Source organism: Telopea speciosissima, chromosome 8, assembly GCF_018873765.1.
Source record: "Telopea speciosissima isolate NSW1024214 ecotype Mountain lineage chromosome 8, Tspe_v1, whole genome shotgun sequence".
Lineage (NCBI taxonomy): Eukaryota > Viridiplantae > Streptophyta > Magnoliopsida > Proteales > Proteaceae > Telopea > Telopea speciosissima.
The window spans coordinates 60,920,468-60,938,872 of record NC_057923.1 but is presented as its reverse complement, the minus strand read 5'-3'; the positions used below and the strand labels follow the sequence as shown (position 1 = coordinate 60,938,872).

The 18,405-nt window shown below is 37.4% G+C and overlaps 3 protein-coding genes across 3 annotated transcripts; 1 reads left to right on the top strand and 2 right to left on the bottom strand.

The window, feature by feature from the left end:
- Positions 1-3,565: 3,565 nt before the first annotated feature.
- On the bottom strand, positions 3,566-4,195 carry LOC122672537 (probable LRR receptor-like serine/threonine-protein kinase At3g47570; the record flags this gene model as incomplete). Its single annotated transcript, XM_043870000.1, has 1 exon — positions 3,566-4,195. A coding segment is annotated over one exon (630 nt), but the record flags the coding sequence as incomplete, so codon positions are not given.
- Positions 4,196-4,353: 158 nt separating this feature from the next.
- LOC122672536 (LRR receptor-like serine/threonine-protein kinase EFR) lies at positions 4,354-6,375 on the bottom strand. Its single transcript, XM_043869999.1, has one exon. The coding sequence runs from the start codon at positions 6,373-6,375 to the stop codon at positions 4,354-4,356; it is 2,022 nt and encodes a 673-aa protein (XP_043725934.1).
- Positions 6,376-12,676: 6,301 nt separating this feature from the next.
- Positions 12,677-16,531, top strand: LOC122671337 (uncharacterized isomerase BH0283-like). The gene is made up of 6 exons (XM_043868491.1): positions 12,677-12,742; positions 12,843-13,076; positions 13,770-14,078; positions 14,505-14,666; positions 16,152-16,235; positions 16,337-16,531. The coding sequence occupies exons 1-6, from the start codon at positions 12,713-12,715 to the stop codon at positions 16,442-16,444; spliced, it is 927 nt and encodes a 308-aa protein (XP_043724426.1). The 5' UTR covers positions 12,677-12,712; the 3' UTR covers positions 16,445-16,531.
- Positions 16,532-18,405: the final 1,874 nt, after the last annotated feature.

Sequence of the window (18,405 nt, the reverse complement as noted above, 5' to 3'; positions counted from 1 at the left end):
TTGATCTATTATGTACTTTAGTTTATTGAGTGTGATTAACATTTCAACTTATTTGGACATTCCAACATAAAGGTCATAAAGGTCACAAGTTCCATCAAAACTTATTGGTGATGTGGCCATGTGGCCTCATCCATATCCGCAGTTAACGGATGAAAAGACCCACAATAATAATGGTCAAGATGGGCGAATTCGTGATTTCCGTATGTGCCTTATCTCTAACGGCTCTATAGTCTCCTAAACCAACTATAAGAAGATGGGGTTGTGAGATAGAAAGATATACAAGCGAGATTGTGGGAAATCATAAGTGGAGACCTAAAAACTCTTGAATTCTCTATTGTCCTTCTCTAGATTCAGGTACAATACTAGTATCAGAGCCACGGCGTCAGAATAAACAACCAAAGCTAAACGACATCGCTAAGCCCCATCTCCTATCATACTGATGAATTAAAGTTTTCGCCTTAGATCACAGGGATAAAATGTCGTCTTGAGATGATTGAAACACTGCGTATTCAAGAGGAATTCCTTCATCTTGGAAGCCCTTGGGTGGTGCATCCAGAGGGTTCCGTCCATGAACTGAGCGCCTAAAAAATCGAAATCGATTGGAAACAATTATTAATAGGTCGATTCTCGCCCCAGTCATTAGAGTGATTCATACTTTAGAATTAGAACTGGGCTGAGTTGATTAACTGGTTAGAAACAATCAAGTATCAACTATAGGCATTTATGTATGGGTGTTTAGGTTTATCACTCACTATTCACTCTCTTGAGCCAAGTATGTCTCATATTAAAATGAGTCACTGAGTCCACGTGATTTATGTTTCATAGATCTTTGTCTAATTTTATCATAAATTGTGTATGGACCCAAATATGATAAAAACCAATTTCTTTGAATTCTATTGATTGACGTTTTGGTCTTTGGATTGATTACGAACTGGGACCGATTAGGGTACTGGTTCAAAGATTTGGCATTAACAGTTAAGTGAGACATTTTTTTGTCTTAACTCCAAAAAGGTAAACCAATTAATACCAATTCCAATTGCAACACAACTAAACGTGCTTCAAATCAAAATTTTTAGCTCTAGAGAGTTGATAATGTATGAATAACAAGGAATTGTTATGTAAGTACTATATGCTGAAAGACAAAAAGTATAAGTCACGTTATACAACAGTAACGCAAATAAATAACACACACTTACTAGTGACTGGCAGTTCGTTGCAGACAAAGGTTTGGATTGAGTCGTATCAAAAGACACTCTCCTTAAGGTCTTTAATCGCCCCTTAGAAGTGCAGAACCGGGTTGACTTGCGATTACACCTCCAAGATAAAACAATCCACTAACCACTTTTAGACAGCACTCCGAAGTGATTACAGAAGGGGCCCAAAAGCTACACTCAATGCTCTTATAAAGAATACGGAAGGAAGGAACAAAAACGAAGAGAAAAGATATGCTCTCTGGTTTAGAACACTTTCTGTCAGAGAAAAACACACTCTTTGGTATGAGCCCAGAAGCACGTTATATTCCTTCTGTTTGCTCTATGGTATTTAAAGAGATGTAGGGGTAAGTCTGTACGTATGCAGGCATCCCTGTATACATGCAGAGGTGACCGTACGTATACAGGCATCCTTGAATACGTACAGATGTGACTGTATCCTTATATATCTTTATATCAATACATGTATCCAACTGGTGCCTCTATGTTAAGGTGTATGTCCTTCGAACTTAAATTCAAAATATAAAAAAAATAAATATATATACACCCACACCCGACCCCGACCTCGGCTCTGCTCGGCTCGGTGACCGCGTGTGTGAAAAGCACCCCGGACCCCAACCTCACCCATGAAAGAAGAGAGACTTCCCATAGAACCCTATGTCCCTTAAGGACTCAAGTAAACTTATATACAAGTTCACCTCTTTCAAGCTAAGCAATGTGGAACTAAAAAGTAGTAGATTCCCATATTCCATGCTTGCTTTTAGCTCCAACCATAACAAGTGTAAATTCAAAATGATGAATAGGAGGGAATAGGAGGGAAACAAAACTAAATAAAGTGAGGGAAATGAAAAGTTGAAAAAAAAGGAGGGAAAGTACAAAAGTGATTTTGAATCTTTTGAATTTTAATCCAACAGGAATAACCTTAGTTTTGAAATCCAAAAGAGAAGAAGAAAACACAATTTTAATCCATTCACAATCAAAAATTCAATCAACATGCCATAGGCATTTCTTGTAAGAGTTGCAAATGTCAAGACCATAGATAAGCATTATCATAAATGCTTGAAAGACTGCCAAGATATAGGACCACGACATTTGTAACAACTTACCTGTAACTTTCTTTTTCCCAGTTTTGTCATGACCATTAAGCGGTCAAGACAACAAAGTATCTACAAAGGCAATGATCAGAATCACCTTCTAATCTGACGTAGTTGCTCTATATTGATTGATTCATGTTTCAAGAAAATCTCCCTTGATTAAACGTAATTCCCTCACAACATCGTTTGTGTGCATACATTCTCTAGGCGATTCCATAGAGCACTAGAGTGCAATTTCAATTATTGATGTTACGCAATCTTGCAATTTATCTATCCTATGACTACAATCTTCAGTTTTGCTGATGACACATTTTTCATTCTCTTCTGTATGTTCTTTGGGTAAGAGTGTGGGATCTAAAACTTGCATCACACATACAGATAAAGATGCATTTGCAAAGTTATGGAGATTCAAGTTATCAATAAACATTTGATTTGTTGGCCTTTTTCCTGTGACCATCTCCAATAAAAGGATCCCATAGCTAAACACATCCCCTTGTATAGTTGCCCTTCCACCTATGCCATATTCTGAAATGTAGAAACCTCTCAATGTTAGTACAACCATAAGAGATTTGCATATTTTTTATATAATACAAGAAAGGGCAAGAGTTCATAATCTGGTCATGTAGTGCCTGCAATAGCATGGGGGCCAATGACAGTGCACACAAGGGCATCAACATAGATGCCGTTTTGATTTTATGGGGGCAAGGTGATACTTTCGCGTGCTCCTATGTATATGTGCAGGAGCCATGTGACCAAGTATCATTCTTTTTCCCTACAAGAAATTATAGTCTGAAATATAGAAATTATGATCACATTACTCAAAAGTAGCGAGTTATATGATCATTTCTTCAATTTGGTAACCATGATTCTTTGATTAGGTTAAAAAGAATCCAATCTAGCCAAATTCAGTCCAATTAGATACCAAATAATGTGTTCATAGTATAGCGAATTAAATTCCTAATTGCAATGAATATGGATAAAACCATGATCCACTCTAATTAGGATAGAAAGTATATATGTTGATATAATCAATCAACTATTAAGAACATGATCTGAATATCCAACAATAGTTGGATTGAAATATTAACCTAACAAAACCAAATCTTTTATTCAGGACCCTTTTTCAAAATCATCATGGGTTATGTTTAAGAGCCTACAACAAATTTTGATTAGAATAGATAGATACAACTTGATAATGGGTATCTAGAACTATAGATTCCAAATTTAATACATTCATAACTTAAAATAAAATTGTATAGTTTATTTGTTACTTGGAGCAGCATAGCCAATAGATCCTTTTATCTCAATGGTACTACTTTGAGCCTCAGATGAATTGTCGTCAGGTTCAAAAAGTAGTCTCGCCAAACCAAAATCACTAATATGTGCAGTCATGTCACTGTCAAGTAGAATATTGCTCGGCTTCAAATCACAATGAACAATTGTTGCATAACAATGACAATGAAGGTAATCCAATGCAGAAGCCACATCAATTGCGATGTCTAATCTTTGAAGAAGGCTTAAATTCCTTGAATGATTATGTTCCTCCATCGGCAGATGCAACCAATCATCTAGACTCCCATTTGCCATGAACTCATAGACAAGGGCTTTGAAATCTTTTCCTTTTGAATCAAGACTTGAACAGGAAGTTAAAATCTTGACAAGATTTTGATGCCGAATGTTTCTTAATGCTTTGCATTCAGCCATAAAGCTCTTGTAAACTCTTGGATTTTGAAGGTTGAGTACCTTGACTGCCACAATGGTTTCATCTTGGCCGATAATCCCTTTGTATACAGAGCCGAAACTACCAGAACCTATGAAATTAGTTGAAGAAAATCCTCCAGTAGCTTGGAAGAGCTCTCTGTAAGAAAGCTTTAAGAACCCGTTGTCGATTATGGTGTGGATGGAGGTTTACTTTTTGATTTTCTTATCCAAAAAAACGTAAGAACGGAAGAAATCAAAAGAAAACCAAGAACCCCACCGATTATCGCCAAAACTAAAACATTGGTCTTTTCTTGCTTCATAGGTCCATTGTTTGTGCATGTAGGTAGTTATAACTTTGCAATTCCCCCACAAAGCTTATCATTTCCATTCACTAAAATCTCACTTGCATTTCCAAAGATTCCTATTGCAAGTACCTCCCCCTCAAGATTATTGAATGATAAATTTAAACTCTTCAATGCTAAAAGATTTTGTAGATCTATCAGGATTTGCCCTGATAAGTTGTTGTATGAGAGATCTAAATCTTGAAGGCCCTTCAAAAGACTCAAAGATTGAGGAATGGTTCCCTCAAAGAAATTACCCCACATATAAAGCTGTTGCAAACTATTACAATCACCAATGGAGGAGGGGATTTCTCCAGACAATCTGTTTTTGGAAATATCTATTGTAGAAAGACTCTTCAAGTTACCAATTTCTATTGGTAGGGAACCGACCAGAGAATTATAAGACAAGTCAAGATACATTGATAAGGAGGAAATAAGAAAAAGTTGTTTAGGTATTGGACCTTGAAGGCTATTGTTTTTAAGGGTTAGGAACTGTAATTGTTGACAATTTCCAGTGCTGGAAGGAATACTTGCATTCAAATTGTTGAAATCTAAATGAAGTTCATACAAAAGAGTGAGATTGCCTGTAGAGGAAGGTATCTGTCCTGAAAGTCTATTCATATTTAAGAATAGTCTTTGAAGTTTTGGAAGCTTCCCTATACTAGACGGAATATTACCTTCGAGAAAATTAACCTCCATGTCCAATGAGGTTAAGTTCACCAGATTCTCAATACTAGCAGGAATGGTTCCAGATATTAGATTCCATCCAAAATGAAGGATTGAGAGCTGTGTTGAGAGATTGGCTTTAAAGTTGGGAAGGGGACATTGAAAACCATTAAGTATTAGGTTCACAGTCCTTAGATTTGTACAATTGACCAAAGAATTTACAAAATTTAAATCACTAGCTTCCCCTATTCCAAATTGATTTTCTTCCATAAGGAATAATTGAAGATTTTGAAGATAGCCTAAGTTGTTAGGGATTGGTCCAATAAAACTGTTATGAGAGAGATCTATTATTTCAAGTGTTGAAATATTGGAGATGGAATTTGGAAACCTCTCTGAGAAAAGGTTTGTTGAAATTCCTAGTGGTTTGAGATTTGGAAGAGTAAGGCCAATGTCCTGTGGAAGGCTCCCATGCACTTGGTTTCCTAGTAGAGAAATATATTGAAGAGATGAGAGATTATATAGTGAGACAGGGAACGTGCCAGACAGGTTGTTCAGAGGAAGTGATAGATAATATAAGTTTGTTAGCTGACCAAGAGATTCAGGAATGCTCCCTTGCAATCCATTTCTAGCCAAAGAGATAACTCGGATGGTGGAAATGTTCCCAAAAGAAGCTGGTATTTCTCCTGTTAAGCCATTGTAATTAATGGAAATTATGTCTAGCTTTGACAAAGAGGTGAATTCAACTGGAATCTTCCCCACAAGGTTGTTACGGGAGAAGTCGATTTCTCTTAAAAGAGTGCAGTTGGCCAAGCTGGTAGGAAGTTCTCCTTGGAGAGTATTGTTATAAAAGGAAATGTACTGTAGTTGATTTAGATTACCGATTTCTTGGGGGATTTTGCCAAGAAAGCTATTGTTTTCAAAGCTGAGGTATTGCAAAAAAGTGAGATTCCCTATTGAAGGAGATATGTTACCTCCCAAGCTCTTCCCATCTAAAACCAACTCGATAACCCGTTGTTGTTGTTGTTGCTGGGCGGTGCCACATGTGATCCCTACCCAATTGCAGAAATGCATGGAATCGTTCCAAGAACTTAATGCTCCGTAAGGATCAACAATTATTTGTTTCAACTCCAGCAAAGCAAGTCGATCTGTCTCGTTGTTGTTATTCCTTACTACCATCATCCTTCTACCACGGTGAGTACTGATTCTACTAGCCTCAATGAGCTCCCAGCAGCAAAGAGGAGAATGTTGAAAACTAGAATAAGCTGATGAAGTGCCATTGTTCAGAGATGATTCAGAATGATCAAATTTTGGGAAGCAAATGCAAAAGAAACCAATGCAATTTTGAATTGAGATAGAACCCATACCTAATATGTTGTTAAATAATGTCTTTGAGAGAAAAAGGAAGTATAGTAACAACATCTGCCTAGTGCAATTGGTATGTTGTGGTGCGCTTCATGCCCATGCTAACTAGGAGGTGTCGAGTCTCGACACTCAAGACCTCCTGGTTGTTACCTCCCCCTCCCCCTTCTTAAAAAGAAAAAAAAGGGAAGGATAATGTGCTAAGCAAGTCGCTCCTAATTACGCACAAGAATATCTAATATCTAATATTCTAATATGTTAAATAATGTCAAAAAGAAGGATAGTGTGCTAAGCAAGTCGTTCCTGATTACGTACAAGAATATATATACTTCTTGGGGTAATTAATATCACTTCCTTATTGAACTTTTTTTTTTTATTCTCCCCTACAAACAAAGTTTCTCATCTCCTTCGCTCCTGGGATTTCAAAAACCCCAGATTACCCATCTCTTCCTGTAGTCTCATGACCCATCACTTGAGTCTCTCTCTGTTCTCCTCAATGAGCAGTGCATGAGGGGACGGTTATATAGGGTGGGGTTGGGTGTGGGTAGGTAGGTAAGGCAAAGATTGGGGTGGAGGCAGTTCAGAAGTTGCAGAAAAAGGTGGGCAGGGAGGACGAGGGCGGGGAGCAGTGGTGACGGGGTAGTTGGTTAGTGGTGATGGGTCTACTGGAAGAGAGGGGTATTCTAGGATTTTTAAAATACCAGGGGAGAAGGAGAGGTGGAACAATGATTCTAGGGGAGAATTAAAAAAAAAGTTCAAAATACAGGACATAGTGTAAATATAAGGTGAGTATCTAAAGTGACAAAAATTGCGGAAAAAATTTTGTTGCTACGCACATAGCAGGAATGTTCCTGCTACAAGGCTAGCCGCCAAGGAAATGGAATAATTCACTTCCCCTTTGGGTTCATAAATACCCTCCTAAGTTTTAGTATTTTCTAAAATACCCCTTAAGATCCCATTTCCTTGGCTGCCAGCCTTGTAGCAGGAACATTTCTGCTACCAATGTAGCAGCAAAATTTAACCCAAAAATTGCCTCATTTTTTAATGAACTTAAAAACTCAAGAGTCAAGATATTTGCCATTTGCTAGCTGAGTGTCAAATATCTCAATAAATTGGAATGCGTTAAATATACCATATGCCGTCATGTGTTTATAGTCAATTAGGATATCTATATATATTATATGGGAAAAGGTGCACTATTTAGTGTGGGATATGAATTTCTCGAATTACTTGCACGTGCAATTCTTTTCCAATTACAATCCAACAGCTGGAAGGACTTGGACACATATTCCAACACCTACCAACACTTGGGGATGCATGTCTCTTTCCCGCCGTGGCTAAATGGTTGAAGAGTAGTTGGAGTTGGAAAGGATCTTTTTCTATTGGTGCCGCCCATTAACATGCCTTAACTTTACCAAAAAAATATTTTAGTGTGCGACACCTGGGCGTTGCGTACATGTATCTCTCTATCTCTTTCTGTACAAAGAATTAATTATATGCACTTCTTTTTTTTTTTTTGGTCAAAATTATATGCATTTCCTCCTTTGGTGGTTGATGAAATGTTACTGGAAATGCTTCTTTTTTAGTCAAATGTTTAGACTAAGTTATGCATTTTGACAAAAATTTTCAAAGGACAAGAGTCTTTGTGGGGGGAGAGTGGCTCTTCGCACGGGGCCAATGGGAGTGCGTGCGGCAACACAGAACAATCATTACCGACTTTCATGGGGGCGAGGTGATCATTTTACTTTCATATATCTAGATGCAGAGGATACACTCTCCTAAAGAGAATATTTCTCCAAAATTATATTAAGGTAAAAGGAACACTAACTAGTACTCTAGTCGTGACTCTAATGCCTAGACACATGAGTACCTAAACGCCTTAGAAATGACCGCCCTGTCACATGGGATTTTCACCTTTTCATGGGGCAAGGCGGTTATTTACGTCTAGAGTGCGACTTGTAAGCGTTTCTTAAATCCTTATATTAACCAGGTCATTTTCTCCTTCATGCAAAGGAATTTGTGGCACATGTAATCAATATATTTTTCTGGGAGGGGTTCTCCTAAAGGCAATGTGGCCCCTGTGCCAACGTGGGGCTAATGGATACATGCATGGCATAATTAATAGGGCGGTCATTACAACCTTCCATTCGGAGTTCTTTTTACCTATTTTTTTATTCTTATCTGCACGCGCCTACGAATGGTTGAGATGATCTATCCAAATGGCCTTTCGAAACCCTGTTTTTCTGATAAGTCGAAACCCTAGTTCTTGCTTTTTATGTTTCAATATCTATCATATATTCTGGCTAGGGTTATTGTATTCTATCAGCCCATTCTAAAGACAGTTTTGATAGAAACGATTTGGGAGGGATGATCATGAGATCCTCAGTTAAAAATCATTATTTTATTTATACTTTTGATATTATTCTTAAGAACAAACTGTAAGATTGGGTTCCCTTTATTTTATTACTTCAAAAAAATAAAGGTAAAATACACCTGAGGTGCCCAACATTTGTTAAAAAGACTTATGAGGTACCTATTTTCTCAAAAGAGGCGTTTTGTTGGTTAGTCCTATTCTAAATAAAAATATTTCTAAATTTACCCTTACCTTACTACTACCCTTCATCCCACCTTCACCTCCTTCCTTGTTCACACTCTCCCCTCCCCTCTCCCCTCCCCCAACTCTTCTAACTCACTCAAGAACATCGAAGAGAAATTTGCTGCTTCATACAGCTTCGGTTTCTGTGAAGACAATGGGTCAAAAAATGGCGTCGATTGCAGAAGTCCCTTTCCCTGTTCTTGCTTCTTCCGCCTTCCGCCCAACGAAGACGATGAAGATATAATGGTGTTTGTATTTGGGATTTTACCTCAAGGGTATTATGGGGAGTTCACATTGTGATAAGGGTAATTTTGACATTTAAAAAGAGTTAATAGTTACTAATTAACTACAGAAACCTAACAGAGTGGACTAACTTGAAATAAAGTCATAAAATAAGGGGTGTTTGTGATATTTTTACAATGTTTGGGATGTCCATGATATTTGATATATTTCTAAGGGGCTCCGTGAAATTTTCCCATTTTCTTGACTCTATTTTTTTTTTATGAGGAAAAATAGTTTGTAACATTAGAGAGAGCAAAACGTGTTTACATCATAAAGAAAAGGGTGGATAACAGTTCTATTAGTAATAGAGAAAGTAGCTAGAGAGCACAAAATACGGGACCACATATTGTTTTTGTACTTAAACTGTACAGTTGAGAAGTTGGAGGTTAGTTCAGTCAGTTCAAAAAAGATAGGGATGATATGCCAAGGAACACTATTATCCTGTTTGGCTACCAAAAGGCTGTACATGTAGAATCCGGTTATTCATCCATATTTCTTTTAGTTGGATTTTATCAGTCACAACGTATTTCCACCCCTGTAAGATTCCATGTAGCTCAACCTTCATTTCATCGGTTGAAACAGTAAATCCTGTAGATGTTAAAACACTCTGACCATCAAGTAAAAAACAGTAAACCCATCCCATTAGGCCTATGGATGGTTCAGAAAAACTTGCGCAACATAAAATATGTAAGTTTATTTCATGATTAGTATTTGAAGAAGAATCAAAATTATTGTGCATGCTAATGAGAGGATCTATCAATTGATTGTGTAATAGTAGTGGTGTTAAATTAAGGTCTATAATTCATCTGAAAACATTTAAGAGGACAGTAGTAGGGTCTGCTGTTGCCGGGCCATGAATTCTTAACTCTATTTGATACACGATCCAGACGACCCGACTCGAGGAACACTACTTTATTAGTTCTTTAGGTACATAACTCATAGGTGCCTACCATGCTGGGGAGTATTGAATGTGGTAGATTTGGGAGCTAAATTCAGGGTAGCCATAATAACATTATCACCTAACGAAACGTTGATGACTTTTGTTGTTGCAAGTAGCAAATTCGGTCAAGCCGTTATCTTTCGTTTCACGGCACACAGGCCAGAAGTTTGATTAATTGTGACACTTGCTGAGAGAACGTTATTAACTTTGACTGAAAATCACTACACTGGGTTACATTTTTGGGATTGGCATGTGGTTTGTGTGATTACACTTTCATAAAAAAAAACAAAAAGTCGCTACATTTAAATCACATGTGGGTTTGGATTTGGGCTTCTAGAGTATCCTGTATGCATTTAAGAACTAAGCGGGTCTCACAAGGATGACGTGGGATTTAATCGTTATCCCCTCCAATTCGCTGTCCCCTCTAATTCTTCCAATTCTTCACATGGGAGCGGAAATGATCACTCTACCCCCTACCCGAAAACACTATCCAAGGTGGGATCCGCTTCCCCATATTAGAGGAATTGGAGGTGCTCACAAATTGGAGGTGATAATTATTCGCGAGGTTTGTGTGTATTTGGGTGTGGGTTTGATGCTATCTTTCCCCAGACCTCTTCCATTATTGAAGTTGTAGAATTACTATTACCTTTTTTGGGAGAAAAGAACGCTAACAGGTGTTGGGCCTCTACAAGCGTCAAGACATAGACCAGCGTGAAAAGATCTCTTGGTCATTTTTCATCTTTTTAAGGGGGTGTGTCGATCTTCTGTTTGGGCACTAGTACACCACGCCATGCCAACGATTGGTTAGCATTCCCTTTTGCTATTTTTTTTGGTACCCAAATGTTATGTACCTAATGGGATCCACTCTAGTGTATAGACGCTAGATTGGGCTAGTTTAGTATAGGATAGGTTAAAGGGTTTGGTTTAACACATTCCATCAGTTCTGGAGCTTTTGGCGTATTGATCAAGTACCTAACATTTGGTATCAGAGCCAGTCACCATGTCATGGGTTCGAGTCATGAAAAAGACGACCTAGGAGAGAGCTATCTGGAATAGAGTGAAAGCAGTCAAGAAAGAGTTATCTACCGACAGGCTAAAATCCCTGGAACAGAGTTGAACCGCTTGGAAATGGCTACCTATTGCCTAATGGGGCCCACTCTAGTGTATGGGTGCTAGATAGGGCTAGTTTAGTATGGGATAGATTAAAGGGCTTGATTTAACGTGTTCCATCAGCTCTGGAGCTTTTGGCATATCAGTCAAGTACCTAACATCAAATTACTATTACTCTTAATGCCTCTACCAAAAACAAAATCTTTTGGTAGCAATATATTGGTTGAAATTCTATTCACTGTTACTCTTAATGCCTCTACCAAAAGCAAAATCTTTTGGGAGTAATATATTGGTAGTAATTTTCTGTTCTGGAGTGCAGCCCACACCAGTAATCCCACGCCCAAAATAGCAATTTTTTGCCGAAGAAATTACACAATGAAAGAGAAAACACACACACAAAAGACAACTCATACTGCATGATGGGAAAAAGTATTAAGGGATATTTGTGAAAGGTGGGTTGTTTTTTTTCCTGTTATACTCATAGTGAAGAGAGAATCTCTTTAGTTATAGAATTTTTTTTTTAGGTAATCAGTTATAAAATTTGACCTTTAGGTAAAACCTACAGTAGGAGTAAGAGTTGATGTAATAAATCATCATCTTTAATTATTCCAAGGAGTCCAATTGTAGCATCAAATCATAATGGATAAAGAGATTTTCTCCACCTTAATTAGTTGGCTAAAAACTTTTGCCAAGAATTGTAATCTCTTTATTTTTAGAACTCCAAATCTCTTGACGTTCCAAATAGAATTTTTTTTAAAAATATTCTCTATGTAATTATGTATGATTATATTAAATTGTCACCATTTGATATATTTGATATAAGATGACGGTAATGATATCATTGTATTATACCACTATTCAATGATAGAAGGGGGGGAATGATAAGAGGGGGAGAGACACTATACTTATGCTCAAAAACCCATGTATCCAGTCCGAATTCTCTCCAGTGTGCATTGGATGGCTGGATCATTGACGCACTGGAGAGGGTTTTTTCACCCCCTGTGTCAAAAAAAATATCCTCTATAGTGTGGATCTGAGAGCTTGAGACGTAGAAGATGCGACGTCCAACGGTACTGAGCTCAAGAAAAAAGAAGAAATAAAAACCTGCCCTCCATTGAGTTCACACTGTTAGATGAAACTTCTTTCAATTGCACTGTACTGCACTGCCAGATGCCCACAATGCAGAGGATTTTAATCCCATATGGGTTCTCAGAGCGGGAGAAAGAAAGCAAGATGATCTTTCAACCGCACTGTAGTGAACCGCCAGATGCCCGCAATGCAGAGGATTTTAATCCCGTGTCACTCATTTTCTATCTTTCTGTTTTGGTTATAAATTACAGGAAAGACTGAAATACGTGAATAATTTTGCTGGGTTTCTCTTCGGTTCTCTCTTTCTGCCTCCCTTCAGAAAAATGGTGAAGAGTCCATTGAAGTACTCTGTGGTAGTCTCTCTCTCTCTCTCTCTCTTACTCTGTGCTCTTTGATGCTTGTTCTTGGTACGCTTTGAGATTTTGTTTTTAAGATGAAGCATGACCCAAACAGGTGGACACGTTCACTGATACAGCGTTTAAGGGAAACCCCGCGGCGGTGTGTTTATTGGAAGAAGAAGAAGCAGAGGTAGATGTGAAGTGGATGCAAGCTGTTGCCATGGAATTCAACATTTCCGTAACGTGTTTCTTGACTCCGATTTCGTCTACCCAGTCGGACATTAATGATCAGTCGAATGGCCATTCTGTCCAGCGGTTCCATCTCCGTTGGTTTTCTCTTATGAACGAGGTTCGTTTTATTTTCTTCCATCATCGATCACTCTGGCCCTGGAGAAAAAAAAATTTACATTCAATTTATTGTAGTGATACAAAACTTGAGATGCCCTGTAGAGGATTTCGAAGAGAAAAGTCGATTTTGGTTTTCCTGGAAATGTACTCACTGTAGTTCTGAGAGTTGGAGGTTTCGGTATTCTTGATTTTGATTTTTTTTCTAGGTCGAATGACAAGGTTAAGTGGAAGTTTGAGCTGTTAAGCTTTTATTCAAGAATTACAGATGGGTTTAGAGTAGGTCTTCTACATAGTATGGTTGATCGAGTCATAACTCAGACCGTGGGGGTTTTATGAGTTTTCCTCTTCTTTTCAGTCTTTTGGCTGATACTTATGTTAAGTGATTGCTGTTGTAATATCTAGTATTTGGCCACCATTATCACCTACCATTGCTTGGAGCTTTGCTTTTTGAGAGAGAGAGAAGGTAGGATGGTTTCAATAACCCACTTGGGGCCTTTGCTAACCCATATACCAATTGTTACTCATTGAATGATGATTCCATCTCTACCATGCCCCATTCACTAGTTACCATTGTATAGTACCAATGGGTTCTGTTAAATTTCATACATTGGCTAGTTATCAATAGATCAGTTGTTTTTTTGCATCTTTTGATGAATAAAATCCCACATAATTGATTTTTCATTTTTATCTATAGCTCAAGCTTTGTGGGAATGGAACCTTGGCAGCTGCACATGTTCTCTATGCATCCAAGCTAGCAAGAACTAATGTTATCGAGTTTGTCACACTATCTGGAGTTCTGATTGCTAAAAGGGTTCCTACAGTAAGAAACTTGGATGCATCAAAGTTCTCAGATGGCGAACTAGAAGATCACTGCTCTATAGAGTTAGACTTCCCTACAGTTCCTGTGCTCGAGTGTGGATCTGCCGATATTCCATCACTTCCTAAAACCCTGAATGGTGCTCCCGCGGTCAATATAAGTAAAACAGCCAGCAATGACCTCATTGTAATTATTTTATCCCATTCATATATAATGACACTTGATTATGGATATAATAGGTTGCATCATTTGTGTAGGTTTGAATCAGTATCCATGAAACAACTATAATAACCCATTTTTGGTGGGCTTTAACTTGGCGACAACTTGGATACTTTCATTTAAAGAATTGATAGAGTTGGAAGCCTCTGCTTTTCTTAATCCTAGGCCATGTCATGTTTCTTGTTTATCAAAGGAATGCTAGTAGCATTGCATGTATTTTGAAATTATGGCTGTCCTATGTTATTATGTTGTATCATTGTGGATAAGAAAAAATGTTTACCCACTCCGGCACCACCTGTTTGTTGGAAGCTAAGTGGTTGCCTTCTTTTTAGTTCAAGTACAGGAATTTTTGACATTTGTACTCAAAAAGGAAACTTGGTTGCATTTTCTTAGGTCGAGCTCTCATCTGGAAAGACTGTTGCAGATTTACAACCATTATTTGATGAGATACGAAAATGTCCTGGAAGAGGGCTCATTATTACAGGGCCTGCTCCCGACGGATCTGGATTTGATTTCTTCAGTCGCTTTTTTTGTCCAAAGTTTGGAATTAATGAGGTAACTAGTTTTTACAAACAATTAGTCACTCTCTTTATGAGAAATACTTGGTCAAAACAGCAACAACTTATGTTGTAGAAGTAAATGTGAAAGAGTGCGCCAAACTTTATCATTTAATTATGTTAATGGATTAGAATGATTCCTTGCACTTATCTTTTCCTTTTTACTCTTTGTTTGACTGTATCCTTTTGTTTTGAAAGAATGTATCTCAACTCTTGAGTGTTTTGTCATTTCTTTTTATGTAGTAACCATGTCATATGGATGCATACTATCACTATTTTAAGTGCCATAATATCTTTGTTGGATATGATCTATACATCTAGTTGTTGGCATGAATGTTGTATCAAACTTACGAACATTTTTAATATTGTTGTTGAACATTGCAAGCATCTTTCATCTTTTCTTCTCCAAGTTTTTTTTTTTTTTAGTTCTAATGCTTTCCTGTCCTCTGATTGTCTTGGTTGTTTTTCTATAATTTAGATAGTAGAGACTGACTTGGTGTAAAGAAATCCTCTCTTGTTTGCAATAGTAGTTGTACAATAACAATATGTTTTGAAGCAAATTGTTCTCACATGGTTTGATTCTATTATTTATCATATGCAGTGATTGAAGGGAGAGGGGTGGGGACCTAAGACCATCTGAAAAAATAGAAAGCTTTTAGAGAGTCTGGGTGAGGAACCAAACATTTTGAAATCTTGATACCAAATTAGTCAACAGTTGTATTAGTGCTTAATTTAAATGGAGCTACATAGCAGGGACATGGATACAAAGTTTTGATATCCAATACATATATGACATATCTAATATAAACAGGGGGCATATTTGTATATGTATGGGTAAAGGTATTTGGAACGGCCTTTGGTGAGCAGCCTGGTGGACAACTGTGATTTTTGCCAAGTTGAAATTTGATGTGGCTATTCAGTTTATCGAGAACCCTCTAGATTGGCTGCATTTCAAATTTTGAAGCCCACCCAATGTATAGGCAGCAGTGTAATTGACTTGTTTTCCAAATTTCAATTGTCAAAATTTTGACTATTCCGACGAAACTGCCAAAATGTGACTTCCATTTTGCTGTATGGCGAACTACATTTTTTTTCCTCACATGAGTAAAGGAGAGTTTAGGCAACATCTTCATGTCTCTAGTAATTAGGATTTATGTTACAAGTTCTGCAAATTTTCTCCACATTGATTGAAATACAAATGGATTCGCTATTTCAGGTTGCTCCCTATGTTGCAAAGTTTGCATCTCTGTTTTTTTTTTTTTTTTTTCTCTTTTATGAGCAAATATACTTTCAACCCAAATAGAAAACCATTAGATATTTTTTGTAACTTGCACCTAATTTGCAAATAAACTCCATTGCTGGACCATAATGATTGTTCAAAAGATTCTAGAGTAAAGAAGAATGATTTTTTGAACATAATTTTAGACTCTTAGTATCTTTAATGGGTCTGGCTCATCTGAAATGACTTCCATTTATCTTCCAGGATCCTGTTTGTGGAAGTGCACACTGTGCCTTGGTGCCTTATTGGAGCAAAAAACTGGGAAAATGCGATCTTGTTGCATACATGGTATTCCTCTTTCACTACTTCACTCTCTCTCTTTTTTTTGTTTTTTCACACAAACACATACTTGAGATTTCTGGAACAATAATACATTTTCTTTGGATTAGGCATCTCCAAGGGGTGGAGTACTGGACTTGCATTTAGATGAGGCAAACCAAAGAGTACTGATTCGAGGCAAAGCTGTTGTTGTAATGGAAGGTTTCCTATTTTCCTAGCTTAGGAAATATCTCCCTCTTCCTTGGAGTTCTTTTTAAAAGTATGTTTTGTAAATTGTACCTGTATTTTGTAATTTTAAAACTATGTTTTCAGTTTCTTTTGTTCCCTTAAGTAGCTGTACATTTGAAGACTAGTTTGCTAGTTCAATAGATTTTCAAAGGGAGTTTCCGGAGATCTTCTTCTTTACTATTGTTCTGGAGATCCTTTCCTGATTGTATTGTTCTTGCAATTGGTATGAATACTTCGAACATCTCACAGTTGCTTGCGGACAATCGTGTTCATATTCATATTCTCATTTCCATTGCCATCATCTCCATCACCAACCCAACCAAACAAACATTAGGTGGGAAACGTTACATTTTACTCAAGGGTGTCAATTAAAATTCCGAATTCAGATGGTTTTGGGATCTGATTTTGGAATCGATTAATGGCTACATGGGTGTCTACAATGGGGATTCTTACTCTCCAATAAGCTCTATCTGAGGTCTTACTTGGCACAAGACCCTAACTGTGCATGTCATTCTTCACAACCTCACTTATGGTCATTGGAAGGGACCAGTACGTCATAGTGTACCACTGTACTGGTTGTTCAACCAGTGTGCCATCTTCCTAAGCGATAAAAATAGAAGCAGGAAGCCTGTCAGCGGCTTTGATGGAGATGCAAATGCGTGCAAAAGACAGCCACTTACCCATGGAACCGTCTTCCTATCGGTGCAACTCGGACGACCAAGAACACTTGCAATCCTACCCAAACATCGATCACCCCAATAATAATATTTTTTCGGTTTAGTCCGTACATACCTGACCCACAGTGGCAACTCTGTTTCCTCTTTCAAATCTAATTTTTTATTATTTTTTTTGGTAAGCTTTCTAATCTAATTTATTACACTATTATCAAATCCTCGTACTTTCTTCCGGATTATTCTTCGCGGAAACCAGAGATAAAACGAGTTCCCGCGGCTGGTTCCTTCTCCATTCTTCTCCGTCCCTTCTACTTCTGACGACCCGTGACCGTGGTTCTTCTGTTCTTCAGGCCGGCCGCCGGCGATTGCAACGGTAGATTCGTGTAAGGTATTTTTTTGAAATCTTTTTTCTTTTTTAAGGTGGGTTTCTGATGTTGTGAAGATTTGTGATTTTCCTGAATTGTGATCCATGAGGACCTTGGCTGTTTGTAATGTCATTTACAGCATTTTTTTTTTTTTATTTTCTTTGTGATCCATGAGGAACTTTACGGTTTGTGATTGAGTTTGGAGGTTATTGGCTTAAGTGTGTGAGTGTGTGTGTCACACACCGTGTGGGATGATCCAACTCTTGCTTCTGCTTCTTGTTTAATGATATTAAATCTAAGTTTCCTTACTGCTGTTTTTAATCTATTTACTTTTGTATGTTGTTCTGATTTCTGAGATCAATCCATATTCTGCTATCAATTCTTGGTTCTAGAACAGTCCTAATCCAACTAAGATCTTTCATATATAACTTTAAATATAGCCATTGGATTATTGCATTAATTGCATGATACCCAACCATGGGTGAAAAGGAATCTTGATCATTTGCAAGCTAAGGCCCCATATCTGTTCCTACAAGATTTAAAGTAGAACATTTTATTTTGTTTGTGTTTTTGTTTTTTTCTTTTCCTGATTTACTTTCCCCTGTTGCTTGTGAATCTTGCACCCATCTTTCTCTATTATCCTTAGCTCCATTTACAATTAAATTGATGATAATGGAGGTGCTGCAGGAGAGATATGCAAAAACAAAAGAATCTAACTAGCAACAAATAATAATTATAGTGAGTGTGACCGATAAACTTCTATTATATAGTGAATATATGTCCGTATTTTTGCTCCTGCATTTTTTTAGAGCCACCGTATTAAAAATCGTATTGTAATATTGTCAAAGCGTTTTATTGTATCGGATTTTTTGAAAAGTATTATTGCCATAAAATCTATTTGACTGTCGTATG

Coding starts and splice junctions, on each gene's coding strand:
- LOC122672536 (XM_043869999.1), bottom strand. CDS start 6,375: ATGGGTTCTATCTCAATTCAAAATTGCATTGGTTTCTTTTGCATTTGC.
- LOC122671337 (XM_043868491.1), top strand. CDS start 12,713: ATGGTGAAGAGTCCATTGAAGTACTCTGTG. Junction 13,077..13,769: donor GGTTTTCTCTTATGAACGAG/GTTCGTTTTATT, acceptor TTTTATCTATAG/CTCAAGCTTTGTGGGAATGG. Junction 14,079..14,504: donor CAGCCAGCAATGACCTCATT/GTAATTATTTTA, acceptor GCATTTTCTTAG/GTCGAGCTCTCATCTGGAAA.